Consider the following 16,697-nt stretch of genomic DNA (forward strand, 5'->3'; position numbering starts at 1 on the left):
AATTAAGGACAGAAAGGTTGCTTCGTGGGAGCTTAGTAACCTGAGGACTTCAAAACAATGTGGTTTCGATTGGACATCCTAAGCCAAAACCATGCCCATCACAACTGACTACAGCAGCAATATCTTGGCCACATGCCTAGAAGGATCCCTAGTTGGCTTTACTCTCCTTTTAATCCGCAGGTTCAGAATTGACGCAAATATCCTCTTACCTCTGGGTCACATCGTGCTCTGGAATATTCGCAGGAAGACTCATTGAAGACCTTGTAAACCGCCTCCTGCGACGTGGACAGGAAGCTTGAAGAAGGTTAAGGCAATACTTCATCCATACACTGTTCACCACTCTAATGGAGTCCACCTTCAATACTTGTGCAGATATTGAGTAAATTCAACCTTAATCTCCCCAAGCAGTATTTCAATTGACTGACCAGCACAAGTGGGATCTAACTTTCGGTTCTGGATAACAAACCTAAATTAGCCTGATATTGGCAACTGCCCGGCAACCAAACCGGTAGTAAAAGCATGGCGGCAGAAAAACACAGACACTGGGACAATGCAATAGACACTAGGGTAGGGAGACCGCCCTTTGAAGACAGAAACAAACACCAGCCAGTGATACTGCACTAGGGCACACACTGACACTCTGGGCAGAAGGTACTTACTTTTGGTAATACTCATTCTAGTGGATACTGCACCTACAGATTTCTCACCTTGTGAATTTCTCCAGGTATCACACTGAAACAGGAAAATCTCATGATGGCTGCTGCATGCTCGAAGATGGCACCATATGCTTCTGCTGTGACTCCATTTACCTTGGGACATGATGACAAAGAGCTGCTTAAAGCGAACGCCCCTGGACGCGGACGTTTGATTAGTTATTATTTCCATCTGCACACTTAGATGCAGAGCATTGCTGACTGAATCAATTTCAACTGGTAATGTGCAAAACTTGTAAATGTATTAACTTCTGGAAGTCCATTCCCAAGAACAGGGAGTAGGGTGATTAATCTGCAGTTAGATACACTGCCCAACAGAAAGTCTGGAACACGCAGATGCCGTAGTTGTGGCCTTCACCCTGGTGCAATGGGTTTGCAGGCCCTCTAGAGGATCCTGTTCACCCTATGTTTCAAGCTATGCCATGCCCTGGCCAATCTATCAAGATAAGATCTGTTTCACGATTGCCCTTTCCTTTCTTCGCACTTGGGATCCCAACAAACCACTGACGATCCACACGGTACTCCTTCATCCCATCAAAGTAGAAGCTGAGGGCACAATGTTGGTCCTCTACACCTCCTTAAATGGATGTGGTGGAGAAAAGAACACAGGGAGCATAATGAATTGCCCACATGTAAAAGTGATATCACTTTCAGAAAAAAGGATGTAGGAGCCTGAAGTACCATCTTATCAGAAAGGAAGGAAGTATACAGCAGCAGCCTGCAGTTCATCAACACAACACGCAGGAGTCATTGTAATTACAAACAGTTTGAAGGTCAAGAGAAAAACCATAAAGAGGCTCGAAGACAGCACTCATTAAAAAATGTTGAGACCAAATTAAGGTCAGATTGTGGAATAATGAAGAAAGCAGGGGGAATTATATGTCAAAGCTGTTTTAATGAAAAGCATCACAACAGTTGATTAGACTAATGAGGGATGAGCAGGCATATGAAGAAAGGTCAACAGGGCTGATAAGAGCCCAGAGAAAAGCCTTTCCATGTCAAAGTTAATATGAAGAAAAGGCTATCTGACAATCTCGCGGGTAGAGAATCGACATGTTTTCATCCACACCAGGAGAAAAATTCAAATCAACGACCTGAGTAAATTGACTTGTTGGACGGCAGGCAGACAGATGCAAACTCCAATACTTCAAAAAAGAAGATCGATATGGCTCAGTTGGTTCAGGTCAACCTCCACTCATGAAGGTGTAGATTGTGGCTATGCAGAAGGATACCCTGCAATGCTGCTTAGACAGTAAATCCTCCAGATAAGGTAGTCAAAGTGAAGAGTAGTTTTCAGTCAGCATTTTGAGTAACAGAAGACCCACTAAGCGCACTCGGGGTCCACCAGAATCAGTTGTACTAGACCCGTCTGACCTTCTTTGGGAGTCACAAGATGGTACTCAGAGGTGAAAATGGAGTCCATGAGGCTGAAGACCCAGTGAAGGCAGAATGTGTCTTTCCGGTTATCCCTTCCTTAACCTCTTAGCAGCTATGGAACGTCCAGCTCCAGTGCTGAAAGTTCCATTGCGCAGGTGAGGTTCGAACGTCCGACGGCAGCACTCCTGAGGTAGTGGTGCCGTCGGAATAGGCGCAGCACCTAAGAGGCTAGAGTACAGAAGTCTTGGCACAAACTGTTTTCGGAGGTAGTGAACAGGTCTACCAAGGGTGTGCCCCAGTGGGCAAAGCTGCCCCATACCATCTCCATGGCAAATGTCACTCGTGGTCGGCAAATTGAAGCCTGACAATTTAGTCTGCTCTGATGAGGGATGCCACCAGAAGAATAAATAACTGTCAGGGAAATCACTTTAAGTGCCAAACATTGCCAGTGTTGCAGAGCCTCCAAACCGAGGTCAAACGATCACACCCTTCCCCACTTACTGCAGTACCACATGACGTTTGTGTTCGATAGTACCTGGATTGACCTGCCCTTGATGGAAAGCAGAAAAGCCTTTAGGGCAAGCTGAAAGGCATGCAGCGTAGATTTATTGGATGATGCTGCCCCATTGGAGATTAAACCCCACTAATCCCCACTTCATCCAGATCCCCCTCCAAGTCTGGAGATGGCATATCCATCACCACTGAGCTTTGGAGGGGAAAAGGAACACAACCTGCCACATCTAATTAGTGACCGATATCCACCACTAACGTTAGTGAGCTTCCTCGTCGACTCATCGATTCTGTCTGAACAATATCCCCAGTGCTGGGCCCACTGCAGCTACCTAATCAATTGAAAGATTACCTTATGTCAACAGTCCGGAGGAACCAGTATAATGTGTAATATTAAAAGACCAAAAATACTCGAAACCATCAAGGCTGGAAAAGTAGGCCTTTGCTGAAACATCAGGATCATAGACTGAATGTCTGTGGCTCATTAAGGGGACAGGAAAGCTTTCAGGGCAGTCCTGCCCATACAAGCAAAGTCTTAAACAGACTGAAAATGGGATTTTAATTTAGTGGGAAACCAGTAGCAACACTCATCTAAGGTGGTCCAAGACAAGCCAAAGCAGGCCCTCCAACAACCAGTCATTGGGGTATGGGGAAACATGTATTACAAACCTGCAAAGATGGGAACACAACCGCTGGCATGACCTTTGTAAACCCCAGCGGGACTGATATAGGGCTTAGAAGCAAGAAGGTGAAATTAAAAGCGTCTGAGCCGACCAAAGCGTAGTTCTTCCTGTGGGAATGTAGAATTAGCAATTGAAAATATGAGGCCTGAGAAAGGAAGTGTAGTTAATGGGTAAGTGCTGAGACCAGCAGCTGTAGCAGTAGATCAGGTGAGCATCAACTGCTGAGTGGTTGTCTGTCAGCCTCTGCCACATAGGGATCTCACCTGTTTGCGCACCTTAGAGCCATCTGGGAATCAAAGTTAGGCATTTTCAGAAACTCCCAGGCTGCTCCTGTTGAGCTGGTTTGCTGCTGCTAGCGCTGGGCTCTAAAGAATGGTTGGCTGAGCCTGTGTGGAGGTGCATAGAAGCAAGTACAATTTGTGTACAAGGCAGGGGTGTGTGCTTGGCTATCCCTAGCAAATTAAACAAGAAAAAAAAGTGCTATGACTCGTACATCAACATAGTGTTTTTTCCCTTTACATTAACCAGTGTTGCACAGCAGCTAAAATTGCACAATGGGCAGTGCGAGGAGGAGGGTGTTGGGGGGGGGGGGGGGGGGGGGTCAACACGAGGTAGCCCAGGGGTGGTTAGAGGGGGAGAATCAACAACAGACAGTGGGAGGTGGGGAGATCGTACAGTGCCATGGACTCTTATACATCGCTTGGTAAAAAGTTACAACAACCACAAAAAAAGCATCTAGAGACACAGCAATCCTGCCTGTAAAAAGGAAGCTGGTCCATGCTCCACAGCTGGGATAGAGCCTCCAGGAACAAGCATTTGCAATGCAATAGGTCTCGCATTAGGACATTTTGAGACATTGGTATTATGAATGGCAATTTTTTTTATTTCTGTGTCGGTTTTGAAAATAGCTAAATTAATAGCTTTGCCATTTACAATGCCAATAGTTATAACTTTCACAAATGTGACACCTATAGCATTTGTAATGCAATATGTGTTGTATTTACGTGACTTAGAAGTATTGCTATTACAAATAACAATGGCTTTTAATTTTTGTAAATAATTAATACTTCAATAAGTTATTGTAATTTATAAGAGCAATAGCTTAAACTTTTGTAAATAACTTTTGTGAAGATTGTGTTAAGTGTATTTTATTGTGACGAAAATCCAAGAACAGAAGTGAAATATTAACATCTTTTTGTGAAATTTGCAATAAAGTTTGAGACATTGAGAGAACATATTTGAACCAGTAGTTGTTGAATGGTTTCACAGATTGATGCTGTGGTGCCCCTGAGTGGTGGTGCTGAGTGAGTGCGATAGATAGATAGAGTAAGGGCGATAGATAGATAGAAAGTGCCTATAAATAAACCCATCAAAAACATAAACACCTAATAAACAAAAATGCCTGATTATTGAAAAGGAATAGACCAAGATATTAGAATTGTGCAAATACAATAAACAGAAGCAAGACAGTGAAGGGGCAGGAGAGAGTGAGACGAAAATAGAGGAAGAGTGGAGAGGCCAAGACAGTGAGGGGGCAGGAGAGAGTGAGACAGAAATAGAGGAAGAGTGGAGTCAAGACAGTGAAGGGGCAGGAGAGAGTGAGCCGGAAACTGAGGAAGAGTGGAGAGGCCAAGACAGTGAAGGGGCAGGAGAGAGTGAGACGCAAACTGAGGAAGAGTGGAGAGGCCAAGACAGTGAAGGGGCAGGAGAGAGTGAGACGCAAACTGAGGAAGAGTGGAGAGGCCAAGACAGTGAAGGGGCAGGAGAGAGTGAGACGGAAACTGAGGAAGAGTGGAGAGGCCAAGACAGTGGAAGGGGCAGGAGAGAGTGAGGCGGAAACTGAGGAAGAGTGGGGAGGCAAAGACAGTGAAGGGGCAGGAGAGAGTGAGGCGGAAACTGAGGAAGAGTGGAGAGGCCAAGACAGTGAAGGGGCAGGAGAGAGTGAGACAGAAATAGAGGAAGAGTGGCGAGGCCAAGACAGTGAAGGGGCAGGAGAGAGTGAGACGGAAACAGAGGAAGAGTGGAGAGGTCAAGACAGTGAAGGGGCAGGAGAGAGTGAGACGGAAACTGAGGAAGAGTCGAGAGGCCAAGACAGTGAAAGGGCAGGAGAGAGTGTGGCAGAAACTGAGGAAGAGTGGAGAGGCCAAGACAGTGAAGGGGCAGGAGAGAGTGAAACAGAAATAGAGGAAGAGTGGAGAGGTGGAGAGGCCAAGACAGGGAAGGGACAGGAGAGAGTGAGACAGAAGGCCTCATTATTGTAAGGGAGTGCAAAGCAGGTAGGCATTGGCCCATGGAGCTTTTGTGGTGAACACAGGTTATATAGAAAGCTGTATCGGTGGAACCATAGGTGGATGTATGTGGCCTCCCATCAGCACTCACTCTGGTATAGGCAAACAGTTGGTAGAAGAAAGGTAATAAGAGGTTGTGCAGTAAGTCTCTGCCTATCCTAACCGGGGTATGCTCAAAGGACAGAAAGTAGAGTGTAATCCAGACCTAGGTGACTGGAGAGGTTTGTCCCCCATAAACAGGCAAAGGTGGTAGAAGCATCAGAGGAAGGGGCTTAATAGGGACGAAGGCAGGAAAGGGGGCACAGCACAGGAGAGGTCCGCCATTACTCACAATTGAGAAAAGAAAGAAAGGAGAAATAAGCAGCAAACAGCAGTTTAGATGACGAGCAGAGGGAGACAGGGATTCGTCATGTTTTACGACGTCCTAAGTGTGTCTTTAATTAATTGCAATTTTACTACACTTGCTCTGTCAATGAATAGATTAAAAAGACACGTGTGATTAAATATGTAGCGTGCTCAGAGCGTAACCAAATGCCTCAACTGGCGCCCTGCTTTTCTTAAACGTTTAACATTTTGCCTCACTTTTGTGTTACAAGTGGTCATTTTCATAAACCCTGAAAAGGACTTCCACCACCGGTGAAAGTGTGATTTCATGCACAGGAATTTGGAAAAGAACTTGAAGAGGTAACCAGCTTTCTGAAATTACGGCAGAATACCTTTCCGGTCCCTAAGTAGACAATAGTTAGGCTGATGTTAGCGCCCAGAAGCCAGGGTGTAGTGATTGTGAGCTTTATGAAACTAACTATGTAATGTAGCAGAGCGTGTCTTATCGAAGCAGATATTTCCTTATCACAAAGCAGACATTTTCCTACGTAAAACCAGAGATTAAGACTTGACCCTAATGGTTACCTGTCAATCACTATCCTTCAACTCCACCAATGGGAGTCCATGAAGTGGATCCCAGAAGCTCGCTTGAGGAGGCAATACAAGCCCCTACACCGTTCTAAGCGGACAAGAAGCATGTAGTGCTAGAACCCTACAGAAGGCTGCTATTGCGTCCAGCATAAAGTGAAAGAGGGTGGGGGCATGCTTGCCTGAGTGTGAGGCAGCAGGTCAGTGACTGGGGAATACAAACAAGGGCAGCAAGGTGTGCAGACATGGCTTAAAGACAAGACGAATCGAAGAAGCAGGGATATAAAGCACACCCGCCGGTGGCTTGAGTATGGGAGAAACAGCCGGGTGCTAATTGCTGTAAGCCCACTGTGGGGTTTACTCCCACGAGAGTGAAGGTACCACACAGCCAGGAAATGTTGAGTAGAGGGAGGTTTATTAGTACGGTAGTCAGGGCAGCACACAACACTCCCTCGCAGCTGCTCCAACGACAACTGCTGGAACCGCCACGAGGGACCCTCCATGCCACGTCCCACAGGAGTTCCATAAAGGAACAAAGTACCCAACATGTAAACATAAAGTAAACCGAACACTAACATACTTTGAGACCAGGTGGATAGAAGCGGAGTCAAGTACGGAGACAGCAGAATCCCCGTGTGGCCCTGCGGTAGCAAGTGGTGACTGCATATGCGCCCGAATATACAGGCTCGCTGGAGTACAGGATGGTCTGTGTGGAATGCCTGCATATAGGACGCACACGGGTTTGGTACAGTGGCTGTCACTGTAAGGGGAGACAGTTAAAAACAGAAAGCTAGGTATTTAGTTTCCACACACGTTAGTTGAATGTACTGATCACACAGTGTGACAAAATAAAAATTCAACGCAAAGATTGGAGCCGAATTGCCCCAAACCACCGTAGTCGCTGATTTATTGCCTCCGCCCCTCGGGAAAACGAGTCAAACAAGCATTGGCGGCCGCAAAAAAATAATCCGCTGCGAAATGAAAATAAAACAAAAAACGCGAGTGATTAAGCGCGTAGCTGTGTATGTGAAGTAGTGTGCATATAGTGCGTGCGTGTGTAGTATATGTGGATGCACGGATGGTTTGTGAGATTGGTGTGTGTGTGTGTGTATGTGCGCATTTCTCTATTGTTCACTGTTGTCAGTGGCCGCAGGCTGTCTTGGCATTGCTGTGGGGGGGGGGGCCGGGAGCGCATTGGCGGGGGAGCAGCAGCCTTTGATGTACCGAGCGAGTGGGAGGGAACATCATATGGGGTGTGATTAAGAAGTGAGCTCAAGCGCGGGCTGGGGAAGCGTCGCGCTTGAGTAACTCACATGCATTGTGGCAAATCCTCGCTGGTTTCAAGAGCTGTTTTGCCCACTATAATCTTGCAGAACAACGCATGCACGTTGGGTCAGCGAGACCTAAAAATGCAGGAGGTGTGACCAGTAAGAAGCAAGAGTGACGTGGGAGCCAGCCAATGGTAAGTAAGTAATGGGTGGGCCTTGAACCAGTTTTTATGCTTTTTGTTCTTTGTTTAGTTTTTTAAACAATAGCTTTTGCTGACTGATTGTGTGCTGTGGTGGAGCCTACAAAAGTTCTAGACAACAAACTAAATATGACAACTACAAAATATGTCAAAAAAATGCACCAACTGCAGAACATTAGTTTAATTAAAAACAGTCCTTGGGAATGCACTAAGGTGGCCTATTGACTTGCTCTTGTGGTGTCACAACCAAAACACTTTCAGACTGCTACGAAAGCCTCACTGCAGCTGAGAAACAAAACAAGATGAATCAGAAGTCAAAACAGGGCAGAACACTGCAACTCTTCGAATTTACAATTTTACACCATTTTCTATTCTCGCCTAACACTCTACAGGAGTGACCTGATATCTTAAAAAGCTCATTACCACACTGGCTGTATGCATACGCCCACCTTTCAGCTCAATGTGAAGGATACACAGCAGTGATGGCCCAATAAGCGATGCAGAGACATACCAGCAGGAACGTGATCAGTGGAAAGAACAGGGAGGACATGATGTAGCCAATGGCCCTATGAAGAAAAATAATGTTCAAGCCTCAATTAGGAAGTCACTCAACAGAACCCCCACCATATCAAACAACCCCAAGGCCCTCCAGACAAACCCGCCAATCTACTCCTCCAAAACAAACATCTGGCCCCACATCCTTGTCCCTGGGAGCTTTGTCCCTTCTTAGAGGTTCGTTTCTGGTCAAGGATTTTTTTCTTTGTGGTTCTCAATCTGCTGGCAATCTGGAGAAGGATATTAGATAAGGAGCCTTCTCGACTGACACAGTCGAATCATTTGAACCATGTTTAGAGTCAACAGCCACAATTTTCAAATGAACAATTCTCAGTTTGGAAAAAAACAAGGTTCGATTCAGAGCAGGTCAATGTATAAAAGTTACTGCAAACCCTGTGCCCTATTCACCCTCTCAAAAGAAACCCGTTTATTCACCTAATCCAAAAGGTTAACCCCATCTTGCCCATACAAAAAAGTTGATGCCAATCTGCCCCACCTAAAGGGATCCACACCTTATCAACCACACCCTAAGAGATTTGAACTTCATTCAAAGAAGGCTGTAACACAACTCCCCCCATATCCATATCACCCAAACTATCTGTAAGCAATGCACCTCTCCTTAAAACATGCAACTTATCTACCTCTCTAAAAGATGCCTGCACACCACTGGCAAAACAGTCTCCATCCCAAAGAGCCTGAACCCCATAAAGTCCAACCCCCCCCCCACCCCAACCACATATCCTCCCCACAACAAAAGAACCTCCAACCATCCTAACATACAGTAGGGAAGCACAGTCAGAGGATGAAATGGGTAGTGATGGTATTTAGAAGAAATATTTGCCTTCTAGTGTCAGGACTTTTTCAGCCAGCCCTCCAACTCCTTTATAGCCCTATAAACCAAAGTACTTACCTGCTCGCCTCCTTTATCAACGCTATAGCAAGGAGGATGCGCTTACGGAGGAAAATGAGCAGCAGGATAATAATCACTTCCAAGATGCACAGGATAATGACTGCAAAACAGGAAAAGGTCTAAGACACTGCACTCATGAAGCCCTTGACAACATTTCTCATGATATTAGGAGAGTGGAGGAACATAAGCCCTCCTTAAAAAGGAAAGCATCATTGCCCAAGAGAACGTAGTAGAAATGCTGAAAATAGGTGATGTGCATAAAACGCCACACCACTAACTGTAGGGTAATAAAAAATTAGTACAGAAATTGTAAAACAGTCATGTAACAATGAACAATTGAAGCAAAGCACTAGAAAATAGTAGGAATTCCCAGTGTGAGAGTAGTCCAATGGAATCCTTTATTACGTTAAACAGCCAGCAGACACGTGTTTCATCGCCTTTGCGAATCCTCAGGGCTTAAATAACAATAGGTAACAATGGAGCATTTTGTATGTAATTGTGCATGAATATTAATCACAACTTAGATAGCGCTAGTGCTAGGGAAGTACTAGTAATCAACCTCTCCTTTTCATCTCACACCAGATATGATCACACTACTAAGCAAGGGTCTTAATTACAATCCCTATTCCACAGGAGACATTTGCAAACTAAAGATGGACCTCTTTAAATTTGTAAGGAATCTTAATCTTAAGAAACATTTTTCTGGGATGGATAAGAGTGACAGAGGGGCTAGAAATATTCCTGCACTTGCCAACACAGAATCATTATCAATAAAGGACATTCAAACAACACATCTCTTGTTGTCTCTCACTGATATGGAAAATACGCCCTATAATATGGATAGACTACTGGAAGAGCTAAACATTGAATCTGATTACAGCATTGCCAGTGGTTTAAAATCCAAATCTAGATGGATTCCCACCCTGCCTGGTGGCAATGTCATCGACAATTTTCACAAAACGTGTACTTGAGGACATTGTCAGTCTAAATTGCCTGCGAAAAGACAGGATGTTTAAAAATAGAGACAATCTGACTCATGGAGAAAGAATGGCTTTAACTACACTTATTAACACTGACACGATCACTATCAAAGAAGCTGACAAGGGAGGCAACGTGGTAATGATGGACCGCGTTGACTACCAACGAGAGATTCTTGACCAACTAGGTGATAACGCTTGCTATGAGCGCTTAACTTACAACCCCATGGGTCCACTAACACTTGAAATCAACTCCAAACTACTAGTCTGGAAACAGACAGGACTCATTAATGATGATGAGTACTTGTACCTTAAAGTCTTTCGACCATCTTATCAGTGGCTCTACACCTTACCCAAGGTTCACAAGAACCTGCCTTTCCCACCAGGGAAGCCAATAGTTCCTGGTATGGGAGGACCGACCGAAAGAATCGCTGAATATGTTGATCTCTTCCTTGGCCCCCTTGGTGAGGAATTTGCCTTCTTATATACAAGATACAAAGCACATCTTAACTACCTTGGCAGACATTCAGTGGCAACCGGACATGATACTGGTCACCATAGATGTAGTGTCATTGTACACCAGTATTAACATCGACCTGGGCCTTCAGGCTGTTAATAAACTATTGCACAATAGACCAGCTTCATTATGGGAGCACACAGGGATGTTATCAACAATGATGGAACTTATACTGAGAAATAATTTCTTCATGTTCGACCAGACGTGGTATCGTCAAAAAAGAGGTGTCGCCATGGGGTCGAAATTTTCACCTTTTTTTGCGAACCTCTTTATGGGCACACTGGAATCTGATCTAATTTGGGGTCCCAAAGGCGCTCAATATATCGACTCCATCATCTTTTGGGGCCGGTATATCGATGATTGTATTTTACTCTGGTCGGGTTCAGAGGAACCCCTTACCAGCTTCTTTCAACACTTGAATAACAACACATGGGAGATTAAGTTCACAATGGAATACAGCAGAACACACAGAGTTTCTAGATGTTGAACTTTATGTCTCCAACAACACATTACAGAGCAGGCTTTTTAGAAAGTCCACTGCATGCAATTCGATTTGGCAGGCCTCTAGCTCTCATCCGCCGCACCAGATCAACTCCATACCTTATGGAGAATTTCTGAGGGCAAGAACAAATTGCGCTGAGGACTTGGAGTTCAAAAAATGTCTTGACAGTATGAAGGACAGATTCTCTACAAGAGGCTACCCAAGGAATGTAATTCACAAAGCTGAGAAAAGAGTTAAGAAAATTAATAGACCTGACTTATTGCAGTCACAAACATTAAGACCACCAAGCAAAGACACAGATTAATCACTGATTTCAATTCCCTCCATGGTACGTTACGCAAAAGAGTGACTAAACATTGGGGACTTTTGAAATCTGAGAGAACTATTAGAGACTTCATTTCTGACAAGCCCCAGATTGCTTTTAGAAAGGGCAACACACTTAGGACTACATTAAGCCCTACTGTACCTCTGAGTACCAACCTCACAACTTGGATGACACAACACAGTCTTGGCTTTTATAAATGTGGATTCTGTACCATGTGCAGATGGGCTAAACATTGTACAACGCATTTCACTGGTCCAAGAGGGGAACATTTTGCTATCAAATCAAATATTAACTGTACCACGAAATTCGTAGTCTATATCATTGAATGCAACTGCGGCAGATATTGTGGGCAGCACAATTAGACCCCTCAAAGACAGAATGACTGAACATCTTAGAGCCATACACAAACGAGACCCTAAGTATCCTGTGGCATTACATGTCGCTGCATGCCAAAGTGAAGAAAATGACATACATGTACGATTCTTTGGCATTGACATGGTACCACAGGGTGTCAGGGGTGGTAATAGAGAACTCAAGCTACGACGTACGGAGGCCATGTGGATCATGCGCTTATGTACAGTTGAGCATGGACTAAATTACGACCACGAGCTGTAATATTTCTTAGGTGATTGATATGTTTGTGTTGTTTTTCCTATTAGAAATATGAGCATGACTTAGATACATGTCTTACTGGTCAATGAGGCTGAAATCTTGGCCTGTATACTTACTATTATATTGTCGGAGAACAATACCTATGTACAGGTCGTGATATACATGTAAATTTGTACATACTTCTCCTGTCTGTCTTCTTCTTTCCATATACTCTACTTGAGTTTCAATTTGTAACTTTGAACTTTTTGTCCGTACAGTGTGCTGATATATACAATTTGCACACCAACGTTCCAGTTTCACAAAGTTCTATTGATAATGCGTTTGAGACTTTTGAATGTAGAGGGATTATCCCTCATTGTTTTGTAATATTTGGTTATCACATGACTAGAGATATCCCTGTCCATCTCTCTGCAAGAACCCTTTTACTAGTTCTTTTTTGGAATTATACGGTGACAATATACACCTTTAGAAATGTTAGGACAATGTGGTTGTTAAGTCCCTTTTCATGTACAAGGCTTTGTATTCGAGATATAGTTACCAATCATTATTAAAACTGTATGGTATTCAGCCATTTATGTGTGGGACCTGCACGCATGGACATATTTGCACACTTGGAGTACTGCATGTTTACTTGACATTACAATAAGTTATACACCCAGTCTTTCGGTTTCACTCGTTAGCTAACTGACTCGTTTAGCGATCTTCCTAGAGTCACTTCACCAGGTTACTCTTCTTGAGCACGGGATTTTTATCATGACATCTATTCCGTCCTTCGGGCGTGGGATGAACATACCAGCCCTCACTTCCTCAGACGCATATACGCTGGTCGCGCGCATTACGGTTAGCGGCCCAGTCACTAACAAACGTCTATTACGTTAAGTCGCCCTTTTTAACGTTCGTAACGTCCGGGTCACGTGTCCATACAGGAACACGGTGACCCGGGAGTACTCTGCTTCACTGCACCCATGTGAATCAGGTAAAAGCCTGTTTGTTTTAACTATAATCACTGTTCCTTTTGTCAATTTGACTGAATCCTCGCTATATTATATATATTCGACAACACCGTGTCATTGCTGTTCCTAGATATTATGGAGGCCATCGGGATCTTTACTGAGATCAGACACTACTCCCGGGCTCAATACATCCTTACACCGGCTTTTAGGTAAGATGGTGAACTGGTATCCAAGGGCATCTAATATGATCCCTATAAGATACTAATTTTCGTTTGCATACATATGCTCCCGCCTAAATATAGGGCACTGAATCTTTTGCTATTCAATATTCCAGAATCGCACGATTTTCACGATTCTACTGCCTGTTACCTGCACATTACACTGGGATTTTGCTTAGTGATCATCCACTCCAGTATCTCGGGTAAGGAACTCTTTTCAGTATTTTACAATGCTATACCCTGAAACTAATAATATTAAGTACCAATCGTAATTTAATCTTAATTACACCACATTATCTAGAAAGTCGCTCGTCCTGATCGTAACGCAATAACAGGTGCCCTGAACCATCTAATTTCACAGGGATGGACATTCTTACTATAAGACACTGTGTAATTGTTTTGTCGTGCCTTTCAGTAACACTTTAAATTTGTTGTTTCTGTCATTGAACCCATTTTTTCATTATCCTCCACTTAAAGACAAATCTAGGCTTTTATGGTTTACCCTCATATCTTCTCATTACCCACATTGTTTGTACCCTGATACAACCCAGGTCAAGGGCCCTGCTGGGTCGGAAATATCACCAGCAGAGCGGTGAGATATGAGCTTACGAATTTTGATTGTGATTTTTACGTATATGTCCCAGCCCTCAGAGACAATTGTTACTTATTAGTTTTTACTCCCGTCTTTCTTTAATATTTTATTTATACAGACCTCCCGGTTTGACACAGCCATGTGTAGGTATGTGTCATCCTTACGATTAAGTAGCACCCACACGGCACTCAGATTTAAGTTGGTTTTGCACTAAGTATGAATGAACCGATCACATCTAGCCACACTCGTTTGCATGGTTGTATACATATCAGATCTTTATTTTACTCCTATATCTTAGGAGCAGTTGCTAATTTCATCATGATATTTTCAAATTATATTTTTTTCTCTAATCCTCTTAGACTTTTTTCACGTTCTCACAAATACACTACCATCACTAATCGCCAATCGCTTAGTATGCGCACAATCGCCACGAATACATGTGGGTGCACTCTTTGGATATCTAAATATTCTGTTCACTCTAATGGAAGCTTCAATTTGCTCTGACACACCGTTAGTTGTTATGATTAATATTTCTGCACAATTACATAAAAAATGCTCCATTGTTACCTATTGTTATTTCAGCCCTGAGGATTCGCAAAGGCGATGAAACACGTGTCGGCTGGCTGTTTAACGTAATAAAGGATTCCATTGGACTACTCTCACACTGGGAATTCCTACTATTTTCTGTTGCTTTGCTTCAATTGTTCATTGTTACATAACTGTTTTACAATCTCTATACTAATATTTTGTGTGTGCATAGGGTACTCCGGTTATGTATTTATTGGTAGTTTCCTCTACTAATTTCTGAGTGGTTTCAAGGGTTTCCCACTCACCCAGTTGCACCACCACTATATAGCGTGCTAACTATTGATGCGTCCACTGATGGCAGTGCACCCTTTGCTTTTCTGACACTTAAAACCTTTCAGTATCTGTCCATAATGAGAAATTAGAACTGAGCAAGCAAAGAGCAGCAAGGCAGCAGATAACAGGCATTGTGCATGCTAAGGCCCACAAATAACCACAGAGTCACGAGAGTAGAAAAGAATCAGGAGAGACCTAGAGACTCTGAGATGAGCCTGGACCTGCGAAAAGGCATTTCATAGAGCCGGTGAGGCAGTGTCCAGGAAACAGTACCGGAGAGCTGGGGAGAACTGGATTAGAGAACGGTTGCTTTGCCATGTCTACCATTTCCAATGGCAAAATACAGGTACTGTACACACAGAAAACCACGAACTGGAGTAGCAGAAGCCAAGCACATGAAGACCTCCAGACAGCCATAGAGACTTGGGGGAAGCCAAAACAGGTGCGGCTCCCAGGGAGAGGGATCATAACCCACACAAAAGGGAGGGGGCTGAGAACAGGTGCTAGTCTCAAGGCAAGCCACAGAGACATAACAGAGCTCACTAAAAACCACCCTGTACAGAAGGTTCACAAAGTCCAGGGACACAGACCAAGCGACACCAGAGAGCAGCAGAGATCAATTGGAGCACCACAGGGAAACTAGAGAGGGGCTAAGTACAGGAACTATGCACAGAGAGCAACGTGGGCACAGGGGAGGAGCTGGGAACAGGGGTTCTCCAAAGAGGCACAACATCAGATATGAGCAGAAATCCAGGGGGCAGACAAAAGGTATGGAGCTGAAGCACAAGTATTTCACATAAAGACATCCCACAGTGCTTGGCTAATTGCTGTCCATCCCACTGCCATGGTTTCCACACAGAACTGTCTCACTCACTGAATGCCAGCCAGGTCTGCCGGATGTGGAGATACACACGCAGGTCTGTCTGCATGCCCAGCTCCTTCAGGCTGACGTCAGAACCTTGATCGCCTTTCAGGCGGACGTATTCCATGGAGCAGTGGAATATTCCTAGAGGCGGGAAGGAAACCAAGAAAGTTACCTTAAACCATTTCCTTTTCAGGAGCCACTTTTCCTCCTATACATAGTAACCATGGAAAAAATAAAAGACACAAAACTCAAAAATGGAAAACTGAAATACCTTAATTTTTTTTAATACTTCATATTGAAACTATGGTATGTCTTTTCATTTGCCATTATTGCCCATCTTTAAATCAAAGTTTAGTATTCAGCTTCAGTTAAGCAATCACCTTAGGGTCAGGACACCTCAACATTTAGGTTAGGGTCAACTCTAGAACTAGACATAGGGATATTACTGGACGTAAGGGTTTAGAGTCTGGGCCTGTCCCGGACTGACCACCTCCTATTGGGAGGGAGTGGGCGAGGAGCTTTCCAGGGTTCTTGGGCACCGGTTTGAACTTACCCCCCGGGTGGCCCTCCTGCGCTTGTTGGAGGAGGTTGGTGAATTGAGGATGGAATAGATCTTCATTGGGGTGGCAAAGATGGTGGCCAAACATGATATTGCATCCCCGGAACACCAGTCACTGGTGGAGAAAAGAAGGGGCGAAGACTGGTGTGCCCAGCAGCCCCAGCCGATTTATGAGGCAAGGGGCTGCCCACGGAAACATGAAAAGATCTGGGGCAAGTGGTGGGATTACCACGGGCTAGATGTTGCGCATTCATAGATCTATATTTTACCCTAATGTATATGAAGTGTACATGTGGAACT

The 16,697-nt window shown here is 44.2% G+C and overlaps 1 protein-coding gene across 4 annotated transcripts in view; it reads right to left on the reverse strand.

The window, feature by feature from the left end:
• SLC44A2 (solute carrier family 44 member 2 (CTL2 blood group)) overlaps window positions 1-16,697 on the reverse strand; it is a 376,289-nt gene that overhangs the window by 88,952 nt on the left and 270,640 nt on the right. For all 4 annotated transcript variants that reach the window (XM_086961742.1, XM_086961734.1, XM_086961726.1 and 1 more), the window contains exons 11-14: window positions 15,848-15,979; window positions 9,417-9,516; window positions 8,425-8,517; window positions 210-294 (exon numbers count right to left, since the gene is read on the reverse strand). In XM_086961742.1, the coding sequence (XP_086817868.1) occupies window positions 210-294; window positions 8,425-8,517; window positions 9,417-9,516; window positions 15,848-15,979 (410 nt within the window). The remainder of the gene's footprint in view (window positions 1-209; window positions 295-8,424; window positions 8,518-9,416; window positions 9,517-15,847; window positions 15,980-16,697) is intronic.

Source organism: Lissotriton vulgaris, chromosome 1_1 (assembly GCF_964263255.1).
Source record: "Lissotriton vulgaris chromosome 1_1, aLisVul1.2, whole genome shotgun sequence".
NCBI classification, from domain to species: domain Eukaryota; kingdom Metazoa; phylum Chordata; class Amphibia; order Caudata; family Salamandridae; genus Lissotriton; species Lissotriton vulgaris.